The following is a 27,507-nucleotide window of genomic DNA, read 5'->3' as shown; positions in this document are numbered from 1 at the left end:
TTTATAATTATCACCACTTTATTTACATATCTATTAAGTAATATGAATCATAAATAAGAAAACAATGTTGCATTTAAAGCATTAACAGTGACAACATACACTATATACATGTAAATTTGATTTATAACCAGTAGCTGTTAACAAAAATATGATATTGTCAGTATTCAGTTAAATTCATCTTTACAAAACTTTTTTTTCAAGAACAATTGCTGATTTTCTGTACAAAAGAAGAAAGTATTTATTTTCAAATGTTGTGAAGGGTAAAAACGTTACTGTTTTGAAGAAAATAAAGATTTTGTTATCAAAATGTCTCGTGTACAAGCCGACTGTTACCTAAACTACACCAACACATGGAGAATTGCGGGGACTTGAGACCAGAGAATACCTTGTAATATCACCCCACTTGTCTTAGAAAATACGGCCTGTAAACGGTGTGATCACTGCTTATTCACCCCAAAGTCACCACTGTCCCCAACCCTTACTTTGTGTTAAGTGTATAGCCAGGAATGAAAAATCAAAGCCACTTGTTTGAAACGTCAATACGATGGATAACAGCAAAAGGTTAACAACATGGCTAACTTTCTTCGTTATCCCCAGCACCGTTCTGGGGATAACGGGGCCGTGTGGGGGTAGGATTAGGAATGACTGTTGCAATGACTGATGCGTTATAAATTTTGAACATAAGCAACATTTACTTATTGTACATGACTAATGCAATGATACAAAACATGATCTGTGGTACACATTCTATACTATACTATTTACAACACAGTCATAGTATAAAACTCTGTTATGAAACAACAACAGAAACAACATAATAATATTACTCAATTTACAATAAATCAAAAGGGCATTTTTGAGACATTTTTTCCCTTTAAAGCTACTCCTTACAAGAACTGTTAAAACATTAACATATCCGTTTTCAAAAAGAAAATTATCGCAATTAATACTTAACAACAAAAGAAGGAACTTAACAACAAAAGAAGGAAGTCAAATGTCCAGGCATTTTTAAAAAATCAAAAATTCAAATTAAATTTTGCATTTTTTTAGTACAAGACAGACCAACAGTAGTTTTTTTAATGATAAATAGATATACATGCATATAACAAAATAAATAAAAAGAATTTGGTTAAAAAAAAAATTAATACACCCCCCCACCCCAAAAGACAACTACAAAATCTGGTCATCATCTTAAACTTTGTTTTGGATTTTTACATTTTGTTAATGTTTACCTTGCTGAATTTTATTACTAGACTTGTTCATTGTCCAATTTCCTCTATGAAACAGTCTTATACAAATTCCAGAGAGTTTGCAATGAAAAATTTGTTAAGTTTACGAGCTAACAGTATTGAACCTGGTCAGTCCTTGTGCATATGTACAGGTTGGTCTGGCTCTATACTGGTGGCGCAAGGATTTACACTTTCAACTGCATCACTTTGAGCACTATGGCAACTTAAGATTATTTGATTTTTCAGTTGAGACATACAGTGCCTAAATCAAGTATAATAATTCAAGTATAATAATTCAAGTATAATAATTCTATACACAGCTTTAATCTCAGTCTGAGATACAAGACAATGCATCTCTTAAAATAATCTTTGATTTAATTTCAAAGAAATAACTGAAATAATTAAGAAGAAAACATAAAGCTGTTTAAGTAAACAAAGTTTGTAAATAAACCCAGATTTACCAGAAAAAAAAACCTGTTATTATAAAACTTACCATTTTTTTAATAACATAAAAATAAAATTTGTCATGGTCTAAGCTTCACTTAGATGAATTTTGTTCTTTTCCAAATACACATGAACAATGTATATTCTACATTTTTACATATAATTTGCATTTTGTATTTTATGAACCTATCCACTGGTTAACATTAATATATAAATGAAATAACACCCTTTCCGCAACATTTTTTTTTATCTTGACATTTCACACTATTGTTAAGAAAAACACTTTAGGTATACCCAGACCTTAAATCAGGTAGCCTCTGTCAAAGAAATCATTTATGGTTGAGCTGTTAGTCACACTCGTATATATTCTATCACAAAATATAGTTGGCTGAAATTTTTTTTTATATTTTTTGAAAAAGAAAATTGTATTTTGGTCTATGCAACTCAATCAATAACAAGAAACAATATGAAAAACACAAAATGATATATCATGTAGTAATGAGTATCACAGAAACATATGATAATTCAATAAACATAATCTTAACCTTGATACATTTACAATATACTGATCATACAGGATAACTTGTCAGTTAAGTGCAGTAACACACCCAATTAAATAAAGAAATTCCCACCCTTACTATGCTAAACATCTTAAATGGACTCTTCTATCTTTTAATTTGGTCAAAACAATTCATCACTTTTTGGGAAAATTTCAAAAGCATTCATCATTTTTACGGAAAATTTCAAAACAAGTACAGACTGTAAAGCAAACGGTGCAGACCATGATCACACTGTTAAGACGTGTGAGTCAAATCTTTGGTTGCATGGGTTGAATCAATTGCAGGTTTGTATTGTAATATTTTTGGATATACATGTACCATATATTATCAAAGAAATATTTGTAATTTATGACATGCAACTGAAACTGAAGTACATTTAAAGTGAATTGGTCTATATAGGAAGGTCTGTAATACAAAAAATAATCATGTATTCAGTATCAGACATAACAAATGTCATAAGAATTTTATATGGATATTGTTGGCAAGTGTGAGATACATGACTCATTATATTTATTCATAGCAGAATATAAAATGTTCTTGAACAAAATATAATTATCCATCATATAAATGTTCATACAAAATTATTTAGAACTTCATCCAAATGTTTTTTCAAGTTATATTTTTTAAGAATATACATATAAAAACATTTCTATTGTTTTTGTCGATATTTTAAAAAATTATGGAAATTGTGCCCGTTGTAGACCAATCCACTTTAACGCAAATTTGTTTAAATTAGTAACAAGTTATCCTGAATTATCAGTATTTTAAAGTAAGCTTTGTGCATTTAAACTTATATTTTAAAAATAAAAACAAACTACATGTATATAGCTAACAATATATTATATAGCATGATCAAATATGGAAACCAAATCTTAATGGAATAGTGTATCAACAATGTATAAAGTCAGTGAAATAAATGTCGATGATTCAAAACTACATTATGCCTCAGAAAGAAAGAAATTTTTTAATTCTTTAAAAAGGGAAAACGTGAACATTCTAAAGCTAAAATAATTTTTTGGAGCATATACAATGCTTATTACCTCAAGAAAGCAGAGCTAAATGCCAAACAATTTGTCATAAAAAAAGCAAAATGTAAACAAAGTGGTATTTTGACTTCCATGCAAAATACAAAATTACTATAATTGTACTAATTGTTAAAAAGAAACAGAAAAAAAAGATGATTCAGTTTATTGGCCAACAAACAGCTCTTTGTTAACAATAAAAGTTTACCCAAAACAAAAAGCTTTTGAGAGAAATAAAAATAGAAGCATTCCTGAAGCATAATGGGCCTTTAAAGTAACTGTTATGAGCAAAATGATTTGAAAACAACAAGCATTTAAAGTTATGTATGTCAACTTAAGCAATGATAACATTGGCAATCAATTACTTTTCTGTACAAGTACTTTATACATATGATTAATACGATACAAGATATAATAAAATACATGAAAGAAAGAAAAACAATGAACAAGAAATTCGTTGGTAAGCATTTTATCAAAAACAAAATGACTAGTATGAAGTTTACCTCCATGGAAGAATGTTAGTATAACTTTTTAAATAATTAATAAACTTAAATGCAATTATTATGAATTGTGATTTGTTATTTATCGATGTTAAACATTTCCTTGAATTGTAAAATTTGGGATGTAAAAAAAACAAACAAAAAAACTTAACATTTTTAAACTGTTACTGCTAATCTAGTGTTAAATGCCAACATATAAATTACACTCATGTGTTTGAAATGTCTACAATTAAATAAACTAGCCTTGCACATCTGATAAACTTGAACTGAAAATTTGTGACAAGCAGTTTGAAAATCTACAAATGAATGACCTGAATAAATGTATACATCCTTTTTTGCATGAGTAATTCCTCATGTACCTTTACTACTGATGTTATCCAAAGTTAAAACATTTTCAATATAGTTTATGTTGTATGGAAATTTTTCAGTTTGTTACTTGTACAGGATATCTTACCCTGACATTCACCCTGCCTTCAATGAGGATACAACCTTCCACCCCAACCCCCTCAATACAACCTTCACCACCAACCACTAATACAAAATACAGTCATTTAGCAAATTTTCAGTTTCTACTTGTTGGGAATCTCTACCAAAATCCTCGCTTTCAATCCACCCTCATACAAATACCGTCCCAAATGCAACTTTTGCATTTTTACTGGTCCAAGATCTTTACTCAATCTCCCTCTTGCCCCAACCTGCTCTTGATCAATTAACCACACAATTAACGAACTACAGATCTCCAGCATTTGAGATAATTTATCACTGGCCAGATATAAACCAACAACAGAAAAGGGCAAATGATTCAAAATCAACAACCAGAACTAGTAAGTCACCGAGCCGAACACGGGTCAGAATTTATGAACATATCATATACTTCAATTGCATTGATTCAGTTCAGTTTGGAGAAGCAAAATATAAATGAACGAATTACAAAAAATTAACAAAATCTCAATTAAAACATTATTTTATCAACTATAATATATAGCTTTTTTATCACAATTAAATCAATCAATCACAAATCTAAAATTTGGGACAAATTGAAAATGAAACAAAAACAAATGGCACATGCCGAGATGAATACTCTGCCAAAACAAATAAATCTTTACATTCAAAATATTCATTAACTGCTATTTCTCTAAATATCTAATACAATAAATAGATTATAAAGCACTTATACTCTACTGTATTCTTTCAAACATTGACTCACTCCTTATACTTTTTTGCCACATGTAAAATGGATTTAAGAAAAAAAAAAAGAATTATGTTTGAGTAATGTCTTCACAATGAAGGTATGACTTTATTGGTGGCATTTATTTTTCATATTTATTGGCTAGTAAAATTCTGTCCTTGAATGAAAGTTTAGTATTTCAAAAAATTATGTTTTGAAATTTCGAGTTTTATCTTGAAAAAGGTGGCTTTCAAGAGACCAAAATCTTTATAAAAATCTGGAGAAATTCAGAAAACTTTTACCCATGTTAATCCATTTTCACAACAGTTGGTCCATAAAATGGAAAATCTAAACAATTCATATGAACATTATATACAAAGTTGGGTAAAGATGCTCACATTTGTTCAGCCTCTAGTCATCCTTGATAGGGGCAATGAAGTTCATACAAAAAAAAATTTGAAGAAGACCATTAAAGAAAGTATATCTAACAATAAACATTTATTATCCTTGTATATTATCGGGCAAGTTAGACATAAAACTGCCTAGCTTTTTCATAACATTGATTAACTCTTGATACTTGACAATTGGCTTTCTCCCTTTGCAATGAAATCAAAATCAAAACCAATTAACAAATGATATTAATATAAATAACCAATTTTTAAAAGTTACGAATGACCCTGTATTTCATATTTTTCCTTTTTTAAAAAAAATCAATGACCTTTAACACTTAGAGATCAATATCTTCCATATACTCTTATATACACAAATATGTTGTCTTTCTAAAAAATCAAATTTCAACAGCTTCATATCAACAACATATGTAACAGAATACTTATTCTACTGTTGCTAGGCAACATTAACAACAACTCTTAAGTCTTCTATCTTGGTGGTGGTGTTGGCTCTGTTTCTGTCACTGCTGCTGTTGTTGTTGCTGAAATTATATGGAGACATATAAGTAAATTTAATAGACTAAAGAGATTTTGACTGATATTACTATCTGTGTATTTTTTTTAAAAACACAATGATGTTTTCAGAGACACCCTATCCCACTCCCACGTACAAAAAAGACAAAAATAAAAATTGTTTGTTTATTTGTTTGTTTGGGTTTTACATCACACACCGACACAGTAAAGGTCATTTGTCGACGTTCCAGCTTCACTGGTGGAGGAAGACCTCATGTGCCCTTCCATGCATTATTTCAGGCACCTGAGTAGAACCACCGACGTTTCGTAAGCTAGCTGAATATCTTCCTCAAATGAAAAAATCCAAAGTCCCTGTCGGGATTCGAACCCACAGCGGTGAGGGACAAGTGGTTTGAAGTCAACAACCTTAACCACTCGGCCACGGACGGCCCAAGAAAAATTGTCATCAGCCGGCCTGTGACAAAGGATTACAATACTATTTTCGAGGACAATCATTCTCTTTTCACAGAGACAACCCAATCTTCAATTGGCCCTATTCCTACATCAGTCATCTGCTTGTTTCAAAACAGCCAGCTTAATATTTGAAGAAACCACCTGTATGCATTACAGGGTTGATTATAACAAGTTCATCGCTTCAGGTTTGATCTCCTCCAGCATCTTCAAATTCTTTCATAAGAGAAAACTATCTAGCTAGATTATGAAACATAGGTGGCTCTACTCAGATGCCCCTTTGAGTCTGAACTAACGCATAAAGGAGCACTTGAGGCCTGAAATTTTGTGGCTTTGTGACAAGACATTTTCATGGGATTTTAGATTCATTGATTGTCTACCTTTGCAAAAAAGGTAAAAATCAAATAATATAATGGAAACTTATCTTGCAGAATACAAATTGACCTATCCATAAAATCTCGAAAAAAAATAAGTACCCTATGAATAATAATGATTTTGCAGTTACCACAAACTAGCCAGATCATAGATATTTACCTAGTGATATTCCAAATGCCTTTGCAAATTCTTGAAGTGAATACAACCCATTTTTATCTTCATCAAATTCTTTAAGATCTTCTTCTTTAGGAGTTTCAGGTCCTAAAAAACCATCCAAGTCTGCCAAGTTTACTTGCCCACTTCCTGAACGATCCCATCTACGGAAATTTAATTCCAGGTCTGAAAGAAACAAATGAAAAGATGCTATAGGCTGTTGCTTTAATACCAAAATTAGAAACATGGTCTTAGAGTTAGAAGAAGCATTGACCTTGACCAAAATGACTGATCCCACTTTAAGGTTAGTGATCAAATGAAGGCACCGCAACACCAAATCTGTCATATATATCAGTCCATAAATAAAAGTGCTATGTGAATGGAAACAAAGTGATGGATGGAAGGACAAAATGGGAATGTTTCAGGTAACCTAACAAAATTATCTAAGTTGCTAAATAACTTTGTGTAAGAGCTTTTATAAAACACTGATAAGGAATTAAGTATATATACACTTATTTAACTAGAAAGAAATCAGCAATAAGTCCAACAAGAACAGACAATATACAAATCTATTTTTTATTGCAGCAGATTATGTTGAAACACCTGAGATAGGTTAAAAAATGAAAACTCTGATTAGAAAATATTTATCAATTGCTTGACAACAACAAAATGCCTCCTGTCTACATACAGGATTAAGTACCTGTAAATTCAGTTAATCAGTATATTTTTTAAACATTACATTCAGGTCAAAGGTTGCCAAGTAAGATAATAAAGTAAGATGGCAAGCTTGAGTCCCTAGGCAGACAACTTCCGCCTCATCACTTTCACTGACCTTACTGTCATTGTGAACTAACAGTATATTTTTTTTAATTATAATGTAGAATGGTTTTGCTTGTCAACAAATAGAATGCTGAGCGTTATAACTGTTTCGTTAAAAATTTTATCATGAAAATGAATATTTACCTTCTGGTGATGTTATAAAGCTGACATGGATTTTTCCAGGTAGTTGACCGCCTTGTTTTGTGGTAGTACTTGGACCTGAAACATCCGAAATTTCAATAATTATGAATTTTGTTTTGTTTTTTGTTACAACAATTCAGCTTTAGTAGTCAAATGAGCAGCACTTAAAGAAATTATTATAATATCTTATAGGACAACTATAACTTGGTATTAGATACAACCCCCTATTAATTGTGCACATAGAAAATTATCTTTCCATTAAGACATGTGCTGCTTTCATGGAATAGAACAAAAGTGTCACATTGAAGGTTCCATGATCAGCGCCATATGAACACATCTGTAGATGCTTTTCAAATCAAATCTTCACACTAGTCATGTGCAGATATCAAATTATTACACAAGCAGGTGCTTGGGGCACGAATATTAACATGCACTTACCCCTACAGAATCAATTAAACCGAGCCTTCAACATTTTTCAATATTGTTGTTTTGGATGTCCCTTACAAATTTATTTACCTCTAAAAAAATTTTAATGTACTTTGCTATACATAATAAACATGTCATTTAATAAACATGAGTCAAATGAAATTATGAAAATTGATCTGGGACTGTATATACATTATACACATTTCAATAATGATTTTTGTAATATTTTTATAAAATGAAATAAAAACACAGTTATGAAATATTGAAGGTATATGCTTAATCATACCTTTGGTACTAGATTTTATTTCAGCATCCGTTGATGTCACTGGAATGTCAGGTTTGGTTGTACTTGACTTTGTGACAGGGTTTAGTGCCTCCGTTACAGTTGGCGTCTTACTCTCACCTATTCAATACCACATGATAATGATAGTAATATAACAGAAACTAGAATGGTGCGGTTTCTCATTTACATGAAACAAAATTATTAAATGTGTTTTCCATACTTTTAAGTTCATACAACAGAAGTAACCCTTTCACTAATACCTATATATATAGATCAGTTCTTTCCCAAGAGGGTCAAGTAAAGTGGAAATATTGCCGGATAAAAATTTAATAGAAATTGTGTTTAAATAAATAGATGCTAGTCTGAATTCAGCAAATGTGGGTTTTTCCAAGCTGATACTATCAAACTTTTACCATAAGCTACATGATGTAGTGTTGCATTTGAGCCGCGTCATGACAAAACCAACATCATGGGTTTGCGACCAGCATGGATCCAGACCTTCCTGCGCATCCGCGCAGTCTGATTAGGATCCATGCTGTTCGCTTACAAACCCTATAACAAGTAGAGAAACTGATAGCGAACAGCATGGATCCTGATCAGACTGCCCGGATGCGCATGCTGGTCGCAAACCCATTATGTTGGTTTTGTCATGACGTGGCTCATTTATTTTCAAAGTTGTTACTCTACAAGTTTGTTTGTACTCCTCGATAAGCTGAGAAAACCCAAGATGAAATTTTTATGCCTGAAGTAAGTCTATTTTGGTTACTCCAACTAAAATATTAATCATCAAGGGAACAAGACCATTTTCTTTCTTGTCAAAGATCAAGTTGTCTTAAATGAAAGAAAAGCAAAGATTTTATGGCATTTTTACTGTATTACGATAATATACTCAATATTCTTCTATTGTTTTTAATGTTTTTGTTTTGTTTGGTTTTATCGCGCACAAACACAGTTTAGATCTTTCTGTGCCAAAACACGAAGGATGATTTTGACTACTTAAAGCAACACCAGGGGTCAAACCACCTTGCCTGCTGGAGCTAAGAGATGCATAGACTCTATTAATTTGAAACCCATTTAGTGGCCTCTGAAGATCATGCAGAGGAAAATGGTGGCTGCAATTCTGATGCCTCAAAAATGTTCCTCACAATTATATATTTGAAAAATAAACAGTACCTGGGCCTTCAATTTTCTGCATCAGTGTTGTCAGAAATAGTTTGGTAGCTTCTACTTGATGTGTGAGATTGGTGACAGTATTGGACTGCTTGGTCAACAATTGAGACATAGTGGTTACATCAGCCTTCAAGCTGACAAACGACGAGTTCAACACCTGAAACAAAATAAACATGTTTCACTCATTTCACAGCAAAATTTCTGTTATGATCATTGTCAGAATTAGTCGTTCAGCAATGTCTAATTAAGATAAGAAAAGGAAATGCTATTTGTATGATATTTACGTATATTAACAAATCATAAATTTTTAAATTTACAAGAATTACATTTCATGAACATGCACTTATTTAAGTTAGTTTGCTTAGCTTGATTGTCTATGTTTAGGAGATGGTTCTATTACAAGAGATGGAAATGATATTGTTCCATCTTCATTTGTAAGAATTTTAGATGATGCCTTTTGACATATTTAGTAGTATAAAAAGAGGCCTTTGAGCATTTGAAAATCCTGAACTTCAGGAAAACTCCTGAGTGTTCACTGGTATAATACAAACACCTGTATAGGAGCTTACCTCAACTTTGGCTTCAAAACCATCCCCGAGTGTTTTAAACATTTCCATACTGACATATTCATTATCACCAATATCTGCACCAGTCTATAAAGAAAGCAAAATTATTTTGTTAAAAATATGGAAAAGCCTGTTGGAAAACCCTCTGTATATCCTTTCCCACACAAACAAGCACTCAGAGTAGTCCCACTCTCCTTCCATGACTTAGATAGATAGATTTCTGATGAAAATTATTTGAACTGAATGAAATATATTTAACATTCACCACACTTAATATCTTAAACAGACTTGATCATATTTCAATTTGCATAAATAACTGAATGACTGACTCAATGGCCAACAGTGCATACTATTATCAGACGGCAAGGACATGCTTGCTGATCTTGTCTGCAATGCTTGCAATGCTAGATTCAGTTACATCTAGGAGATTATGGTTTGAAAACAGAAATTCTTCACTTTTAGTTTATGAAAAGAAGAGACATAATAAGATATATCGGTATAATGCAGTATCCTGGTTCAATTGTATTCATTTGTGTGAATTTGATGGAAACACTGACGAAAACTGATCTGATAGGCCAAATCTCTATGTTTTTACTTAAAACAAACTTATATTTGAGAATCACTTTAGATTAGTAATGGTGTTAATGATCAGTAACTTATAGCCTACCTTCTCACTAATATGTTCATATTTGTCCTCCATATCTTTAAGAGTCGCCAGTACTGTTGAAACATTCACCATAATACCTTCAATGTTACCAGCAGATGGGAGATGCTCATCTCCAGTCAGCTAAAAATTGAGAAGATTATTAACAATAAACTTCCAATAAAACTACAGATATTCTAATCTTAGATAAGCTTGACATGTATAAAGAAATATAACAATCAACATTAATATCAGTATTATTTGTGTGTTTTCTTGTCTTTAGCACAAGTTTCACTCTTAGCCTGCTCGCACCAACTGATTCTACCCATGTGACCAGTGCAAACCAAGACAAGCTGGCATATCCATAGCCACTGTTCATGTTCTGCAACCACTTGCTACTCTGTCAGTACATTTCTAAATAATTTCCCTTCAACTGATGATTAGATTTGTTCAGAATGACAGATGGACAAGTTCATTTAAGACATTTAGCGTGATAACGGTTAACAGTAGTCCAGTTATATATTTGCAGACAAAAGATTTCCTGGATTCTGTACCACAACTATCCTGTTATCTCGACAAATTACTACAAATAGCTCTCAATCTACATCAATTTAAAATAAGCATTTTAAAGGATAATGAACATAAGAGACATAGTGTTGACTTAACCAAATTTCAGAAGCAAAACTTCTCAAAACAGGAAATCCTCAATTTGTTTGTTTGTTTGATTGGGTTTTACGTCACACAGACACAGTATAGGTCATTTGGCGATGTTCCAGCTTTACTGGTGGAGGAAGACCTGAGGTGCCGTTCCGTGCATTATTTCAGGCACGAACAGGCACCTGAGTAGAACCAGCGACATTCCGTTAGCTAGCTGGATAGCTTCCTCACATGAAAGAATCCAAAGTCCCTGCCAAGATTTGAACCCAAAGCGGTGAGGGGCAAGTGGTTTGAAGTCAACGACCTTAACCACTCGGCCACAGATGCCCCTGGAAATCCTAAAAACAATCACATAGTACATAAATTATATGTTGCAGACTCTCACCAAGCTTTGAAGGATGTCTGTGACACTTGATTTGAATTTATCACTGGTATAATCATCTACCATCTGGCTGTGTTCACCGTTCATAGATGAATGATCACTGTTAATGGATGTGTGTTCGTTATTTATAGAAGTATGCTCTGCAGATAGACTGGACAAATTCTTTATCAGCATTACACTCACTTCTTCCAACTTCAGTAATCTCTCCTGTAATAATCAAACAACATAGTTAAAGAATCAAATTCATCATAAAGCTTGAGAAAAAATAGTATATATATATATTTTTTTGTAAAAGCCAATTTGTTCAAGTGCATGGGTCTTTTTCATAGTTTCTCTTTTTCTTTTAAATTTTAAGCACATTTTTGTCAGTTATCTGTGTCAAAATTCACAAATCAAAAATGCAACTCCTTTACAACTTACAAAATATATTATCATACTAGAACTAGAACAGAATTATCAAGATCATAATTAGTATTCATTTATAAAAGTACAGAAAGATTTCCATAATTGTAAATTATATAGAGCATTTCAATATTAAGAGAATGAAAATAAAACCCAAAACATTCACATGTTTGATGGATTACTGATGAAAGGGAGGTAATACAGACTAAACCATACAACATTTCGAGATACAATGTACATGTCAAAATTTTAAGGTTTTCATAGTTTCTCTTTTTCTTTTAAATTTTAAGCACATTTTTGTCAGTTATCTGTGTCAAAATTCACAAATCAAAAATGCAACTCCTTTACAACTTATATACTAGAACTAGAACAGAATTATCATGATCATAATTAGTATTCATTTATATAAGAACAGATAGACTTCCATAATTGTAAATTATATAGAGCATTTCAATATTAAGAGAATGAAAATAAAACCCAAAACATTCACATGTTTGATGGATTACTGATGAAAGGGAGGTAATACAGACTAAACCATACAACATTTCGAGATACAATGTACATGTCAAAATTTTAAGGTAATGATTACTTTATCAAACATGATTTATAGTCTTTCTGCCACTAGTACAACCAAGATTCATTGTGTGGCAGAATGGTTAACACGTCAGATTAGTAATCTGAGGATTGCTGGCTGCATGGATTTAAACCCTGACAGGGGCAAGCCATTATTTCCTTGAGCAAGAAACTTTACAATCTTTGCTTAGTACTGGTTGGTTCCAGGAACAGATTCAAGAGTGTTTCAATAAGCTTAAAGCTTCCAACACAATCAAACTAAAATAAATTTGTACAAACTAAATTAAACTAAAGATTCAATGTAACTAACACTAGCTTATGTTTATTAATTGCACTTATATTTTTATAATATTGTCTTGATCAATACTTTCACAATTAAAACAATCTGAAAATATTTACAAATATAATCACTGTTAAAGTTAACATGATTAAATGTCAGTAAATTAAGGACTTACTTCATGTTGACTATTACTCTTCATTAGAACTGACATCTGTGTAGACACTGTAGAGTTTACAGTCTGTAACTGGTTTGTTAATACCTAAAATATATATTATACAAATATATTAACAACATATAATTTCTCAAACAATCTTCCTTATCGTTAATTAAATATGCATTTTATTTTGTTATATACATTTCTATGTCATAAACTGCATGTTAAGTCAATGACTGACATCATTTAAATATTGCCTGTTTGCACTGGTCACCTTGGTAAATTCAGTCACCCCCAGCAAACTCGTACCGAAAATGGTATAATGGTCACCAATCATAATGATTCTTTGCATTAGTTCTCTTAAAATATTTCTATATGAAATGACAATTTGTGTAAGATGTTATATAATATTGTATTATTTCTGGCATTAGCAGGAACCTAACTAGAACCAACAACCTTCTGTATGTAAGATGTATAACCCCCTTCACATGCCACATGTCACTGCCATTAGTGATGTTCCGATTGTCGCAAGTCGCTGATAATCAGTTACTGTTATGTAAAGCGACAATAATCGATTCACAAAAAATTGTTCTGCGCCGTCGTCAAAAATGTTTAAAGTATCAAAACAAATTAATTCTGACGGTAATTTTCTTTTAGGAACACCTCGCTGATTGCAAAAATTTATCTCAGAGACAATTAGGAGTTGAATAGGATCAATACGTGATGTAAACAATAGAAATATAATGTGATGTGAATGTTATTATTTGACATCCATTGGAAAATTAAATCTATTTCGTAAAATAATAACTAAATAGGGTTAAAACTGTGTTGAAAAATGCTAAATGAAGTTCATGTTACTGAATATAATCAAGTGCCTTGGAAAAAAATGTTTCTTCCCTATTTATTTTTAACGCGACTTTAATCGGAAAGTTATCGATTATGTCCCATCCGATTGAACCGATGATTGATTGGGACAAATTTCATCCGATTTCCATCACTAACTGCCATAAAGGGCAAGCAAATTAAATAATGACTTGAGATCATTCATCACCTATCAAGACTCATCATGTTTTCTTACCAGAAACCAAATATCCACTTGCTTTCAAAATTAATTTCGTTTCTATAAATGTGTTGCAAGGGTTTGACAAAAATTTCATCAATTTTTAGAAACATCAGTGAAAATTTCTGTTACTTATGCTGATCATTCTATGAAAGAAAAGATAATATTGACCACAAGCTAATGTTAATATATCTTATATTGTCTAATCAATAGCCTCACAAGAACATTTCTATATACAAAAGGTAAGTATAAAATGACATTAAATACCTGTATCATATTAGCGAGGTCAGGTTTCAAACTCTCTCTGTCATGTCCTGCAGCTGTGTCTGATACCTGTAATGTTATCAATAACATGCAGATGACAGGCTCAATTTCTACATTATATAAATGATGATGTTCCACTGGATCAAAACAAAATTTTTATTTTATTTTGGTTATGCTTTACTTAGCACAAACACTGAATAGGTCATATCACCACTTTCCAGCTTTAGTAGTAGTCAAGATAAACCTAAGGTGCTCCTCTGTGCATTATTTCAGGCACAAACTGGCACATGAGTAAAACCACCAACGGTCTGTAAGCTAGCCAGGAAGCTTCCTGACATAGAGGAATCCAAAAGCCTTGGCATCTGTGTGAGGTTACTGATTTAAAGTCAACAACCTTGGCCAGGCCTTTATATCAATTAGATATGTGGGCCAGATGTATAAATTTCAGGTATTTACATATCAATAGCACAACAATACTGAATTGTATAGTCATACAGAAAACAGTACGGATCTTGTGGTAACTTTATATAACTTCACTATTGTGCTATAAAGACTTCAAATTATCTAGCCATATTTCAAGCTTCATAAAAAAAATTCTGTACTTTTAGTTATCATGGGATCCAGTTTTTTTGTGTGGATGGAAGTTCAGACTAAATGACAGATATTTAATAACACAGCACTTATGTGAAAACAGCCACATAAAGCCTTACGGAATGAATGACATCAAAGAGAAAGTACAGTTACCTATTGTTCCTATAGCCACACAAGTATCCGTATCCAAATGTAAGCTTGGATAGACTGATGGATGAAAGGTATCTTGTCAAAACGGTAGGGGGCTAAAATAGCTTATAACTGAACAGGTTCACATATAATCCATTTTGATTAAGAGAGTGCTTTTAAAAATGTATATGTATAAATAAAGAATATTTCATATGTTACCTGATCTTTGATGGCATCAAATTGCTGTTTGAGTGACTGTAATTCTTCAGTTGTGGTTTTCATAAAAGGTGAGACAGTATCTACTGTATCCTTCATGTTTTTAACATCACTGCCCATTGTTGCCACTGTCTAATAAAATTATTAAACAGATCAGTAAACATATATACTACCATGAAAACCTTACCGTACAGTCTGACCAGTGCCACCATGCAGCCTGACAAGTGCTATTGTGCAGCCTGACAAGCACTACTGTACATCTTGACAAGCACTACCACACAGCTTGACAATAACTACAAACAGTTGAAAATGTCACACTATCTTGAAATGAAAATTAGTCATATCAGCCAAATGCTTTTAAGGTCTGCTGCACTAATGAATCAAACTACCATTTTCTTAAATTATTTTCCACATTTTTAATTATTATATGTTTTCAGCAAAGCAAAAAGATAACATTCATTATTAAGTATTATGTATAACAGATAAATTAGCTGTAACAGATCAAATACCTTACCTGTGAGACAGTCTGTAATTTTTCAGGAAGCTGTTTAAGTTCTGGTGCTGCCTTTAGACCCTCGCTTAATTTCTCCGCCCTGCCAGACACTTGTAATACCTGTAATATCCATGTACATAAATAAATCTGCATGACGTAAATGAGTCACATTACATTGCTATGGTTTTATGGTTTCTTTCGGAGCAAATAAAATCACATGTGCCCTCATGTGTATAAACTGGCCACCAACATACAGTAATATACAAGTACCCAGACAGTTTTCCTACAAAAGATTAACTAAATGCCCCTCATTGGATTCAGACCAAAAACATTGACAGGTTGAAGTGTGTTACTTTATCACTCAACCAAAGAGGTCCCTCTGTAAGATCAACATTATATGATTATGGCACCATTAGTGCTGGATTTTAACAAAAAGTTAATAAACTTTCATTTCACAGTAACCCGGCCATTTTGTATATAGGTCAATGAATGTATTGCTTAGACTCCAGAATAATCATACTCAATTATTTTACAACTGCAATTATATGGATTGCAACTGCAATTATAATTATGGATTGCAACAAAATATAATATACTGAATATATGACAAATTTATCAAAACCTAGTTATAAACTAAAATATTCAACATTTAAATTGATGTCAAAGCAGTCACAGTTTCAGTAACAGAATTTCTTGATTTTCTTATTCATAGAAATAGGAACTGCAGTACTTACAGTGTAAGAAAATTTTTTAGCATTTGTTACACAATTTTTTTTTCAATTTCAAATTTGAAAACATAAGTTGATAAATCTTACAGTTCTATTTATAGTTGATATATCTGAGGTGACTTTGCCAAGAGATTTACTATGTTGATCCAGGGTTTTGTTTACATACGCCATCTGTTTGAATAGTTTCTCCACATCATCTGTGCCAGCAATACCTCTGCCTTCCACTGAAATCAGCAACAATCATATTGCTAGGCTTTTTATTAAAACAAGCGGGAGGGAAACAGCTAGCTCTTCGTGCTTATTGGCCTTATATATTTAAGTTACTTTTAACTTTATTGTGACGTCGTCACTTTTATTACCATAGCATAATATATATAACCAGAATGTAACTTCTGGGTGACAATGATAGGACAAAGATCTCAGTACAGAGCCTCACTGGACTGCAGGTTAATGACTGATAAACTGAATAGTTTTATTTCAAAATATAAAATGCCTTGCTTAAAAACTTCATAAAATTATCTTAAAACAATTATAAAACCCCTTCCATTTAATTTTATTATTGTTATTTTATACACAAGCAAACACATTGTTTTAGCTTAGCTGCTTAGCTTAGCTACTGGGGGCCTAAACTGGTACAGTTTACTAGAATGTATTTGAAATTTAACAAATTAAAGACTATTCAAAAATCTTAGACCATCACAGTTGTGAAAGTCTATTAATATGTTCTCAAGATGATCAACAATAAGTTTTTTTATATATCTTGTACATTATGGCCATTATAATAAGGGTGATGTTTTCAATATATCTATATATATATAATTATACAGTACTGGCCACGCAAAACAAACAAAAGGAGTGTTATGCTGTGAGTGCATTCCATGAACAATGGTACACTTACGGTAGATATTACAATGCTAACCAAACAGTTAAATTAAATCTTAGGGACAGATACTGTATACAAAAGCAAAGATAAAGTTACGATTATTCTTGTTGATAACAAGACAGTAAAAATTTGTATACAATCTGAATCAATTTAACTAGGTCATATTTATTTACATAACTAATGTATTTACATTTCATAATAAATAAATATCTACAGTAACTTGCAAACAATCACACATGACTACTAACTAAACAATTATTACTTGGTAAAATTTACTAAATACTAATTATACTGATGAGCAAAGTAAACAAGAGTTCTCTCATCAATGAAGATTCTGGCCATTTTCTTTGAATGCTAAAAGGAGAGGTGATGACTTTCCAATGCCTCCAGAATACAGTTCAACTAGCTAGCAATTCTGAGCAGAGCAGATACACATTGACATGTATTTTGGTATCAAAATGCATACCATAGTAATAAAATATTATATGAGCCGCGTCATGACAAAACCAACATAGTGCATTTGCGACCAGCATGGATCCAGACCAGCCTGCGCATCCGCGCAGTCTGATCAGGATCCATGCTGTTCTCTATCAGTTCCTCTACTTGTTACAGGGTTGGTAAGTGAACAGCATGGATCCTGATCAGACTGTGCGGATGCGCAGGCTGGTCTGGATCCATGCTGGTCGCAAACGCATTATGTTGGTTTTGTCGTGACGCGGCTCAATATTTTATCAAACTTAAAATACAAGCCTGACAAGATTCTATACAGTTAACAAGAAAAAAATTATAAACATAAATTCAAAGCAGGGCAAGCTCATTATATAAAGCTAAGAGTGACAGGGTAACATGAAAAGAGATGAGTACCAATTTGTACATCGATAATTTATAATACTGCATATTTGTAACAATGCATTTCATTGGATAATCGTGATGTTTATACATGTACAGCTCTATATACATGACTGCTGTCAATTTATGAGAAAAAAAAAATTTTTTCCTCTAAAAAAGGAAGTTTGCTGTATTATAAATTGGTTATAAAAATTTCTGGCAGGTTATATGACCATATATAGACAGTTGTTTGAAAAAAAACACAACATTTAAATAGGGTCATATCCCCTGTCAAAAATTTATAACTAATATAATATATCTGGTGAAAATCAAGAAAATTCAACATATGTTACACAAAAACACCAGATAAAGAGTTAAAAGCAATAAAGTATGTAACTTATATATAAATACAGTAGAATATCTAGTTTGCCAATAACCATGGGGATGCATGCATAATTCATGCCCAATACACACCTAGCCACCTACATGGAAATCAGCAAATAATTAATTCAATATCACATTAATATGCATGTATAATGATATTATAACAATAACTTGCAAACATTGACCTGCTGATGGAAAGTGAGACAATAAAATGAAATATGAACACAATATAATGATTATTAAAATCATAGGAAATTCAAGCAAATGAAAATATATATGAAAATAGACATGTATAACAAAGCTCATACAAGTACATTTAAAAATATTGATAATGTATTAGAATTTATATCTAAGTGATTTGCAGCATTATCTATTATCTATTTCCTTGATAACTTAAATGTTCTAACTTACTTACTTGATTCCTTTATTACAAATGGTATCATAAAATCACAGACAATTTACTTTTATGATCAGACCCCCAGAAATCAAGAAGTTTGTGAAACATGTTTGCAAATGTACTTTCATGTATGTCCATCTAATGGAAATCCTTTCAAATCCAACATCTGTAGGACAGCTAATGTTGGTGAAGGTCATTGACCATGTCTTTGACATTTGGCCTCCTGACCTCACAATTAATAGGTAATAGGAGTCATCTACATCATAAGTTTCAGCCAACTGTAACTAAAGCAATCTCTAGTTTTTGATCCCTACTGACCCAAAATTAGAGTTATTTACAATTTCTTACCAACCTCGCCATCAAATGTAAAGAGTGAAGGCCTCAGCTTTTTCTAGTTAACAATCATACAAAACAAAGTCTGGTCTTTGGAACAACTAACAATCATGTGCAAAGCAATATACTCCTTCTTTGAAGGAGGGTAGATACATGGTTAAAACATGATGTATGGAGAGTTTGAGGCTGCATTAGATTTTACAGAGAACTCGATTAAAGTTACGCAACTTTAAGTGCTCATTTAAGAAAACAAATTACATCCAACATTTAATGTGACTATCACATAAAGGACACAATAATTGTCACAATGGAAAAGAAAACAAAAAAAGTGTATAAATGTTTATTTAAGTCTACAAAATAACAATTAAAGAACACAAAAAAGCAACAGTAAGTCAGCAGTATAAAAACACCAGTTTAACCTGTCACTAAAAGACCAAAGTTATTTACTATAATTTAGGGCAACGGTTTATAGTATTAAAAGTTTGTCCATCCACAAACATCAATACCAAGAACTGGTCCTTAAAGACCGTCACAGGTTCAACTGTCATTCTTGTACAATATGACTTCACATGGAAATTAAATTGTGTGATCTAAAATTTTTATTTCTAGGAGTATGACCTAGTTATACTTTTCACAAGGAACTTAACTGAATAGTTTCCAAGATCCATTTAACAACCAAGCATAGCTAGAGAATATTTATTTGTTGTTGTTTTTTTTTTTGTTCATTGATGTACAATATCAAATACCGTAACATGCAATATTTAATGAAACATTTTGTGACAGAAATTATATAGACAAACCTACATGCACAACAGTATATATATTATCATATGAGGTTACCTTCTTGCAATCTAATTCTAAGTAATTCCAAATCCTTTTTCATCTCTACATGCATCCAGGTTAGTCCTGCACATACTAGCATACACGCAACAAGCAGTAAGAATATGAATACTGATGTACATGTTGAACATAACCCTGAACCTCGGCTACAAAAAATATAACAGTATGAAATATATATTTATCTACAATTGAACATGTATGTGTATATGACTTTCATAAATAGACTGACACTTGCTGTAACCTTAAATCAAGCTTCAAACAGACCACTTTTTAGCAATGCCCCAGCCAATGGCTATTCTGCCAAAGAAAGTGTTCTTAAATTAGGTATGAAGTAGTTCAGACTTCTTGTGTTTGTGTGTGAGATGTAAATGATAATTTTGTACAAGTAGGTTACAGCATTAATTTTTCAGTGTTGTTCTAGGGTTTGCCAATTTAGAGGGCAAGATATCATTTTAGTGATGCTACTTATATAGTGATAATCACTGAAGATGTTTCTAGCAGGAGATCTTATGCCAAATATGAATGATTGAGCAGTACTTGACCTGGGGTCTTTCGTACACAGGTCTTATAGATAAGTAGTTTCTTTGATCTCTCATTAAGTGACTAACTAAAGTCCTCGCACATGCTTTGTTATCAGTCTAGGGATTTAAATGGTAAGTCAAACTTGGTGCTATTTCTCAAATTCTGGCCAATACAATATGATGATGTGTAACAGCCGCAAGACAATGATTGAATAAATTCCTACTTTCACAATAAAAATGAAATACTTCATTACTTATTAGTAACTGTTTAGTATGTTATATGTCATCCATTAATAAAAAGATCTGTGATTTAACTGATCTTAAGATATCTAAATAAATATGTTAACATTATCAAAATGCTTTAATGACAAAAAATAATGATAAATTAATGAAAATAACATATTCATTTCATGTTCTTGCACTCTTGCTAATACTATAGAACCTGTTACAAATTGACATCATTATACCACAATTTACGAAATTGTGCAAACATACACTTTTGGTGGAGATAACTGGAAGTCGTCGTCTGAAGATTCAGACCCGTTGTATTTTAGCAATTCATGCCCACTGTTCGAGTTCTTCCTTCGCGACTTTCCACCTCCGACTAAGGCGTCCAGTTCCCGTCTTTTCTTCATTCGTTTGGACGGTTTAAAGTCCACATTGACCCTCGCGTGTGGATCCAGCTTCACGTTGTTTATTACACCCCACACTTTTATTTTTTCATATAATTAACCCGAACATAAATTTGTTTTCAGTGTGTGTCAAAATCCCGGAAGTTATGTTAATTTAATAACGAAGCGATCCGATTGGTTTCCGTGTAATATTGACGAATAAATTCACACGTTATCATCATCGTCTTCAAGTTAGCGTTGTCATCATGTGAAGTGGTCGTTTGAACGTTATTTATTTTTCAAATGATAGATGCTATCCATACTTGATCTGTTCCTTCATAATAATTTACTGCTTTTGGCCCACACAAGGCTGTTTGAAATTTCAAAAATGTTATTCTTGTAACTATCCAAATATTCACCTGTATTTCTTACAATATATACAAGGTTTGTCAAATTTTCTGTAAAATATGAAAGTAGTAATATGCACATCATACATTTATAACAAGAGTTTTCCGTTCTTGTTGTTCTTTTTATCTCTGCGGGACCCCTTCCAGTGTACCTTCATGTTAAGCTTTTTGTGCAAACAAAATCTTAATTTACAATAAAATGGTATTTGTTTGAAAAAACACTTTAGAATATATTATATATATAGTCATCTACATCACTTGGAAAAGTAGCAATTTGCATCAACAAGAAGAATAAACATCTCTAAATAAGAACATTTAATTTCTTGTTTATCAAATATTTTTATATCTCTAAAAAAATATTGTGTTATAACCAGAATTGAATATGGTTAATAACAATAGACTTTTTTTCTGAAGAATCTTTCAACTTTTCTCATATATTCGTAAGAGGGCTCCATTCAGTTTAATAGGAGGTTCTAACAACTATAATCAAATGTATAAACATTAAAATTAAATTAAATAGTTTTTATTGCTGTCTGACAGGATATCATGTTTCTGTACAATGTTACATTATGTTTTATTACAGACTACATGCATACATTTTGGACAGTGTTGTGTTTGCCTTTTCATTAAGAATTATTATACTTTTCTATCATATACATACATGCATAATGCAATGTTAGGGGACAGCAATAATGTAATGCTATGTTACATTTAATTTTTAAAACATGTAAATCTTTATTTAACAGTGATATCTTTGATGGCAATTTTCAAAGATGATAGTGTCTGTTGAATATTCTTGTTGTGAAAAAAAACAAAAACAAAAAAAACACCTTTAGTCTCAGAGACCACAGATCTGTTTTGAAGAAGATAAAGCATTAAATGTTGGTGTATACTATTTCATTTTTAGCTAAGGGAAGGGAATCCACTGAAATGTACAGTGTTGAAGGCTGTTGTGTTATTTGTCAAACAGTGTGCATGCTCATCTAATCTCAGCTCAGCAAGTTTTTATCTTAAACATGTACATTTGATACTCAATGCTGTGAGACTAATATCTCTACAGTGTAGAGAACTAGAGATATACATCAAGTAACTGTTGAGTTTTTAGAAATCTGTGGTCTTTCTCTGTTTCTCAACTGACCAAAATAACTGATTTACAATCAGTTCATGTAATGGATATTATCTTATCAGTTTACCAGTTTACCAGTGTTGTAACAGTATCTTTACATTGTAACATCTTGTTTAAAAGACTCCAAAAATTCATTTACATAAAATTTTGAGGGCTTAATAGTGACATTTTTAGCAAAAAACACTTTTTTCTATAATCATGTCTAGAAATAACATATCTATCCTTTGTATTAGTATTGTCTTTTGCAGTTAGTAAGTTCTACATTATAACTACATGTTATGATGTACTTTCAGACTAACAACACACTTGTGACAAAACTAACATATTCTTTAGCACATGTAAGTGTTTATAAGGGATTAACCCTCTCTTTTAACCCTTAATTCACCCTTAACCCTTAATCATAACATATCATATGATATATTATGTATATGAAGAAATCAACAAGTACTTTAGCATGAATCTGTTCAGCATACACATTTGCACATTGAACAAATTCATGCTATTAAAGACCTCATTAATCTAAAAGCACCATCATAGACTAGGTGTCCTAGCATGGTACACACATTGCAATCTACAACATAACAAATTTGATGTGAGTCAGTAAATGAAGGTGCTATAAGAAATGGAAAGCAAGTAATTTTATCATCAGTAACCAAGATTAGGAATTCTTGCAAGGAACAGGTCTTCACCTTAGTGCAGTAAGGGGTTAAATCCTTATATAATTCAACAGGAGTTAACCCGTTACTGCACTAAGGTGACGATGTACTGTATCATAATATCTAAGATACAGGTTGAAAGTTACTATAACTATGCTATGAAAAGTAGTAAGTATATAGGACAGAAGGCCAAACCAGTGCCTTTATACTAGGGCAGCATAATAACCAACTGGAATAATACAATGTGCAAATTTGAAACAGAACACCGGTTAAGACGACAATGCACTATCACAATAAAGTGTTAACTACAAAGAACTTACTTTGTTTAAGTTGTTGTCTAACATCATTTAGTTGAGATGACAGCCACACTGATATAACACACAACAGAACAACAGCCCCAACAACTGTCAGTAACAGGAACACCTTCATCATACCCCATATTGACCAACCAGTCTCTCTCTGTGCCTTTAAACCCTTCTTTCTGAAAGCACATTTAATCTAGTTGTACATATATTTAGTTGTACATATGTTTAGTTGTACATATGTTTAGTTGTACATATTTAGTTGAACATTTACTTAGGATTTACGATTTACATATATCAAGTTTTACATTTTTTAGTTGTACAAAATTATATTCAGTTGTTCATATGTTAAGTTGTACTTAAATTTATTTTTACATATGTTTAGTTGTAAATATATTAAGTTGTACATATATTTAGTTGTACATATATTAAGTTGTGCATATGTTTATTTGTACACATATTTAGTTGTACATGTATTTAGTTTTTAAGTATATTTAGTTTTACATATATAATTCATTCCTTACCCTTTTAAATTTGTTCAATATACTTGTCTGACTTTGAATATTATGAAAGTTTGAAAGGGATTTAAGTAGTATAAACAGTGTCAAATGTATAAATAAAGTGAACAATGGTGCTGTAGCTTAACAAACCTATGAAAACAGAAATTTCTACATATAAACCTGGGAATATACATGCATATAAATACAAAGTACTCTGTTATAAACATATCACGGTAGATAAAATCTTGATTGAAGTAGAGATTTAAGCCATATGATATCTTAAGAAAAATCCAAACATTTTAAGCATTATATGGATTTGTGACAATTTTACATTTCTTACTCTTATTACATTTTTCTTGTTCAGTTTCATTTTTTTAAAATCAATTAACTCATCTGGAGAAACAATTTTTTTTTTTGGTTTGTTTTTCGTTGCACCAACACAGTATAGGTCATATGGGGACTTTCCTGCTTTACTAGTGGAGGATGCCTCTCTGTGAATTTTTTGTGCATAATTTCAGGCACAAACGGGCTCCTGTGCAGAACCACCTACATTCCGAAATTAAACCAAATATTACAAATGGGTGTTTGTGACCCGTCACTGGTAAAATAATCAATAGGACCAGGAAATGTTATCAAGGTAATTGTTGAAGTGGTAGTCTAACATTATCGCCAGCAAGTGGATGACCTTTTTGTAAATGTTATCTCTCTTAAGTGCCTTGTTTATTGCAAAATCAAACATAAAAACATTTTGATATTTTGCCAACATCCTAAAACTTGTACAGTTATACTACATTTTCTTTAAATATGTTTTTTTTTTGCACATAATCCTACTTATAATGTCCTTAACTTCAAAGAATAAATTTAGTGTCTATAAAATACTTTATCTATTACATCCAATACTTTCTTCAGTTCTTAACTGTACTGCACTTCTCCTTAACTAATGTAATCAATAGTGTCACTCCCTTTTACCTGCCATAAAATTTGTGTGTTTGAAGTAAAGAAAATAATAAATTAAGGAAAAGTAATGGCTCGGTTTTATCTTTCCTGCAATAAGTATTAAATTATTGTAACACAACACCCACCCACCCCAAATTAAACCATTAAACATATTAGTTCTAACCTTTTCAATACATTTAATTGCCTTAATAATTATCAAAGAGGTGGGAAAGAGGTACAATGATGAGACCCTTTTTTTTGTGTGGAAGACCTACCTTAAAAAATTGTGCTTTAAAATATCAACTATAAAAATTCATAATTTTGGCTGTTGCATAAATCTTTTTTCTAATTTATCAAACTTTAAGACTGAAAAACTGAGAATCCAAACCTTTATATATAATTTTTTTCAATCAATGAAAAAAAAATAGTCTGACCCAGATAGAACTATAAATGAACCAATGTATAACTATCTTTGTTATTGCAGTGTGGTCTTATAATAATATAAGAAGCCACAGGTACGTATATTATTATATGTTAATATACGTACCTGGAAGCCCAGTGTAACATTGTGTCATTCACAGATATTTTCCGACATGAACAACTACAAGAATTACAGTTCAAAAGTACAATCAAAATTATCAATTTTAGCATTTTTCTGCAAGCCAACACTGAATTAATGCCCTTTACATTTCAGGTCTGTGGCCTGCTAGTTAATGATCTTCTTTTATTGTTTTTCAGCTATTCATTATGTTTGATAATTGTAAAAATTTAGTTAACATAAGGCTGATTGTATTTTCTAAGGAATCATGTGAAATTTTGCACTACATGTATTTATTGACTCTGTCTAACAGTCTAATTAAAATACATTTGTAAGAAATCTTGACTTTTCTTGTGCAAAAGTGATAACTTTGTGTTTCAGTAGTGAACAGTGTAAATAAAAAATATAAGCAAACTGGTGTAAGATTTTGACAATATTTTTTTTTGTATTTAAATGGTCATTCCATGATTTTATAATTTTAAATTCATTAATGCATATATCTATAATTACCTATACATATACATTGTATGACTGAAACACTACCCTTAATGGTTATTTGGACACTAGCCCAACAAATTGTGCACAAGGGCTTTTTATTATAGTATTACATCTTAATTATGTACATGTATATTTTATGTCACCCTTTGTAAAGAATTTTTAAGAAAGACATACATCTATGTAATATCATTTTGTAATCACTAAAATGATAAATCTGTTGGTCTTGCTGTTGAAAATTTATATGACTAATTCAACACCAACATAAGGTGGCTAATCTGGTAGTAATTGCTTTTCCTGTTACAAAATGTCTCAGATAAATGATAAAATGATTTATAGAAATTGTCAGTGAGAAAATGAATTTTTTTTATAATGCAAAAGTTACACTAGCTAAAGAGACTTTAGCGAACAGGTTTTGTAGTACTGCTTTTACTGTCGCACCACGTCAAAATAAAAGCGACATATAAAGTTATGGAAGCCAGAACTAAAGTTACACCCATCCATCTACAGGTGATGAATTAATCCATCCATCATTATGAACTAAAGCAACACACACTGTATATATATACAAGATTGATTACAGTTGTTATCATTATTATTATGATGACACTGACATAGTTTATGGTCAATCTGCAAAACGAACTTACTTCTTTGGCTTTTTTCCTTTAATAGGAGGTAAATTCAGCCACTCCACATCACTATCTGTGGAGTCTAACAAGTTTAAGCTGTCAGCTTTATCCATTGAGCCACCTAAAAGTCCACCGTTATTTTTTCCTTTCATAATATGTGAAAAATTGTCTCGTTTAGAAATTCCGTTACTTTATGCTATAAATAACATGTCTGTTAATTATCATCTCCGATCTCTTCTGCGATCTCTCAAAAACACTTATAAAAGGAAGTTTGAAAGTTGTCAAAGTTTCACAGGAAGTTGTCATCTAGATAAGGGAGA

The 27,507-nt window shown here is 31.6% G+C and overlaps 1 protein-coding gene across 3 annotated transcripts; it reads right to left on the bottom strand.

Moving 5' to 3' along the window:
• Positions 1-27,507, bottom strand: LOC132714501 (EF-hand calcium-binding domain-containing protein 14-like). Of its 3 annotated transcripts, none has more exons than XM_060697396.1 (15): positions 27,206-27,507; positions 24,108-24,268; positions 16,889-17,025; positions 16,095-16,193; positions 15,584-15,712; positions 14,648-14,713; positions 13,342-13,425; positions 11,915-12,118; positions 10,897-11,016; positions 10,233-10,316; positions 9,667-9,820; positions 8,497-8,613; positions 7,788-7,862; positions 6,831-7,010; positions 1-5,854 (listed from the first exon to the last, which is right to left on the bottom strand). In XM_060697396.1, exons 1-15 carry the CDS (start codon positions 27,337-27,339, stop codon positions 5,802-5,804), a joined length of 1,797 nt encoding a protein of 598 aa, XP_060553379.1. In that variant the 5' UTR covers positions 27,340-27,507; the 3' UTR covers positions 1-5,801. The 3 variants fall into 3 exon arrangements, with proteins under 3 accessions (XP_060553379.1, XP_060553380.1, XP_060553381.1); XM_060697397.1 differs by lacking the exons at positions 24,108-24,268; positions 27,206-27,507 and adding exons at positions 20,467-20,612; positions 21,483-21,821; XM_060697398.1 differs by lacking the exons at positions 24,108-24,268; positions 27,206-27,507 and adding an exon at positions 21,483-21,622.

The sequence above is a fragment of the Ruditapes philippinarum genome, unplaced genomic scaffold (genome assembly GCF_026571515.1).
Source record: "Ruditapes philippinarum isolate M1 unplaced genomic scaffold, ASM2657151v2 ctg3982_1_1_1_1, whole genome shotgun sequence".
Lineage (NCBI taxonomy): Eukaryota > Metazoa > Mollusca > Bivalvia > Venerida > Veneridae > Ruditapes > Ruditapes philippinarum.
Note: the sequence above shows the minus strand (reverse complement) of the source record. Positions and strands in the feature narration are given on the sequence as shown.

What these genes read in the sequence shown, in the direction of transcription:
- LOC132714501 (XM_060697396.1), bottom strand. Translation starts at nt 27,339, where the DNA reads ATGAAAGGAAAAAATAACGGTGGACTTTTAGGTGGCTCAATGGATAAA. An exon ending in GTTTTGAAGCCAAAGTTGAG is followed by an intron (nt 9,821 to 10,232) that starts GTAAGCTCCTAT and finishes ATTTTGTTTCAG; the next exon opens with GTGTTGAACTCGTCGTTTGT. An exon ending in GGCATTTGGAATATCACTAG is followed by an intron (nt 5,855 to 6,830) that starts GTAAATATCTAT and finishes ATATAATTTCAG; the next exon opens with CAACAACAACAGCAGCAGTG.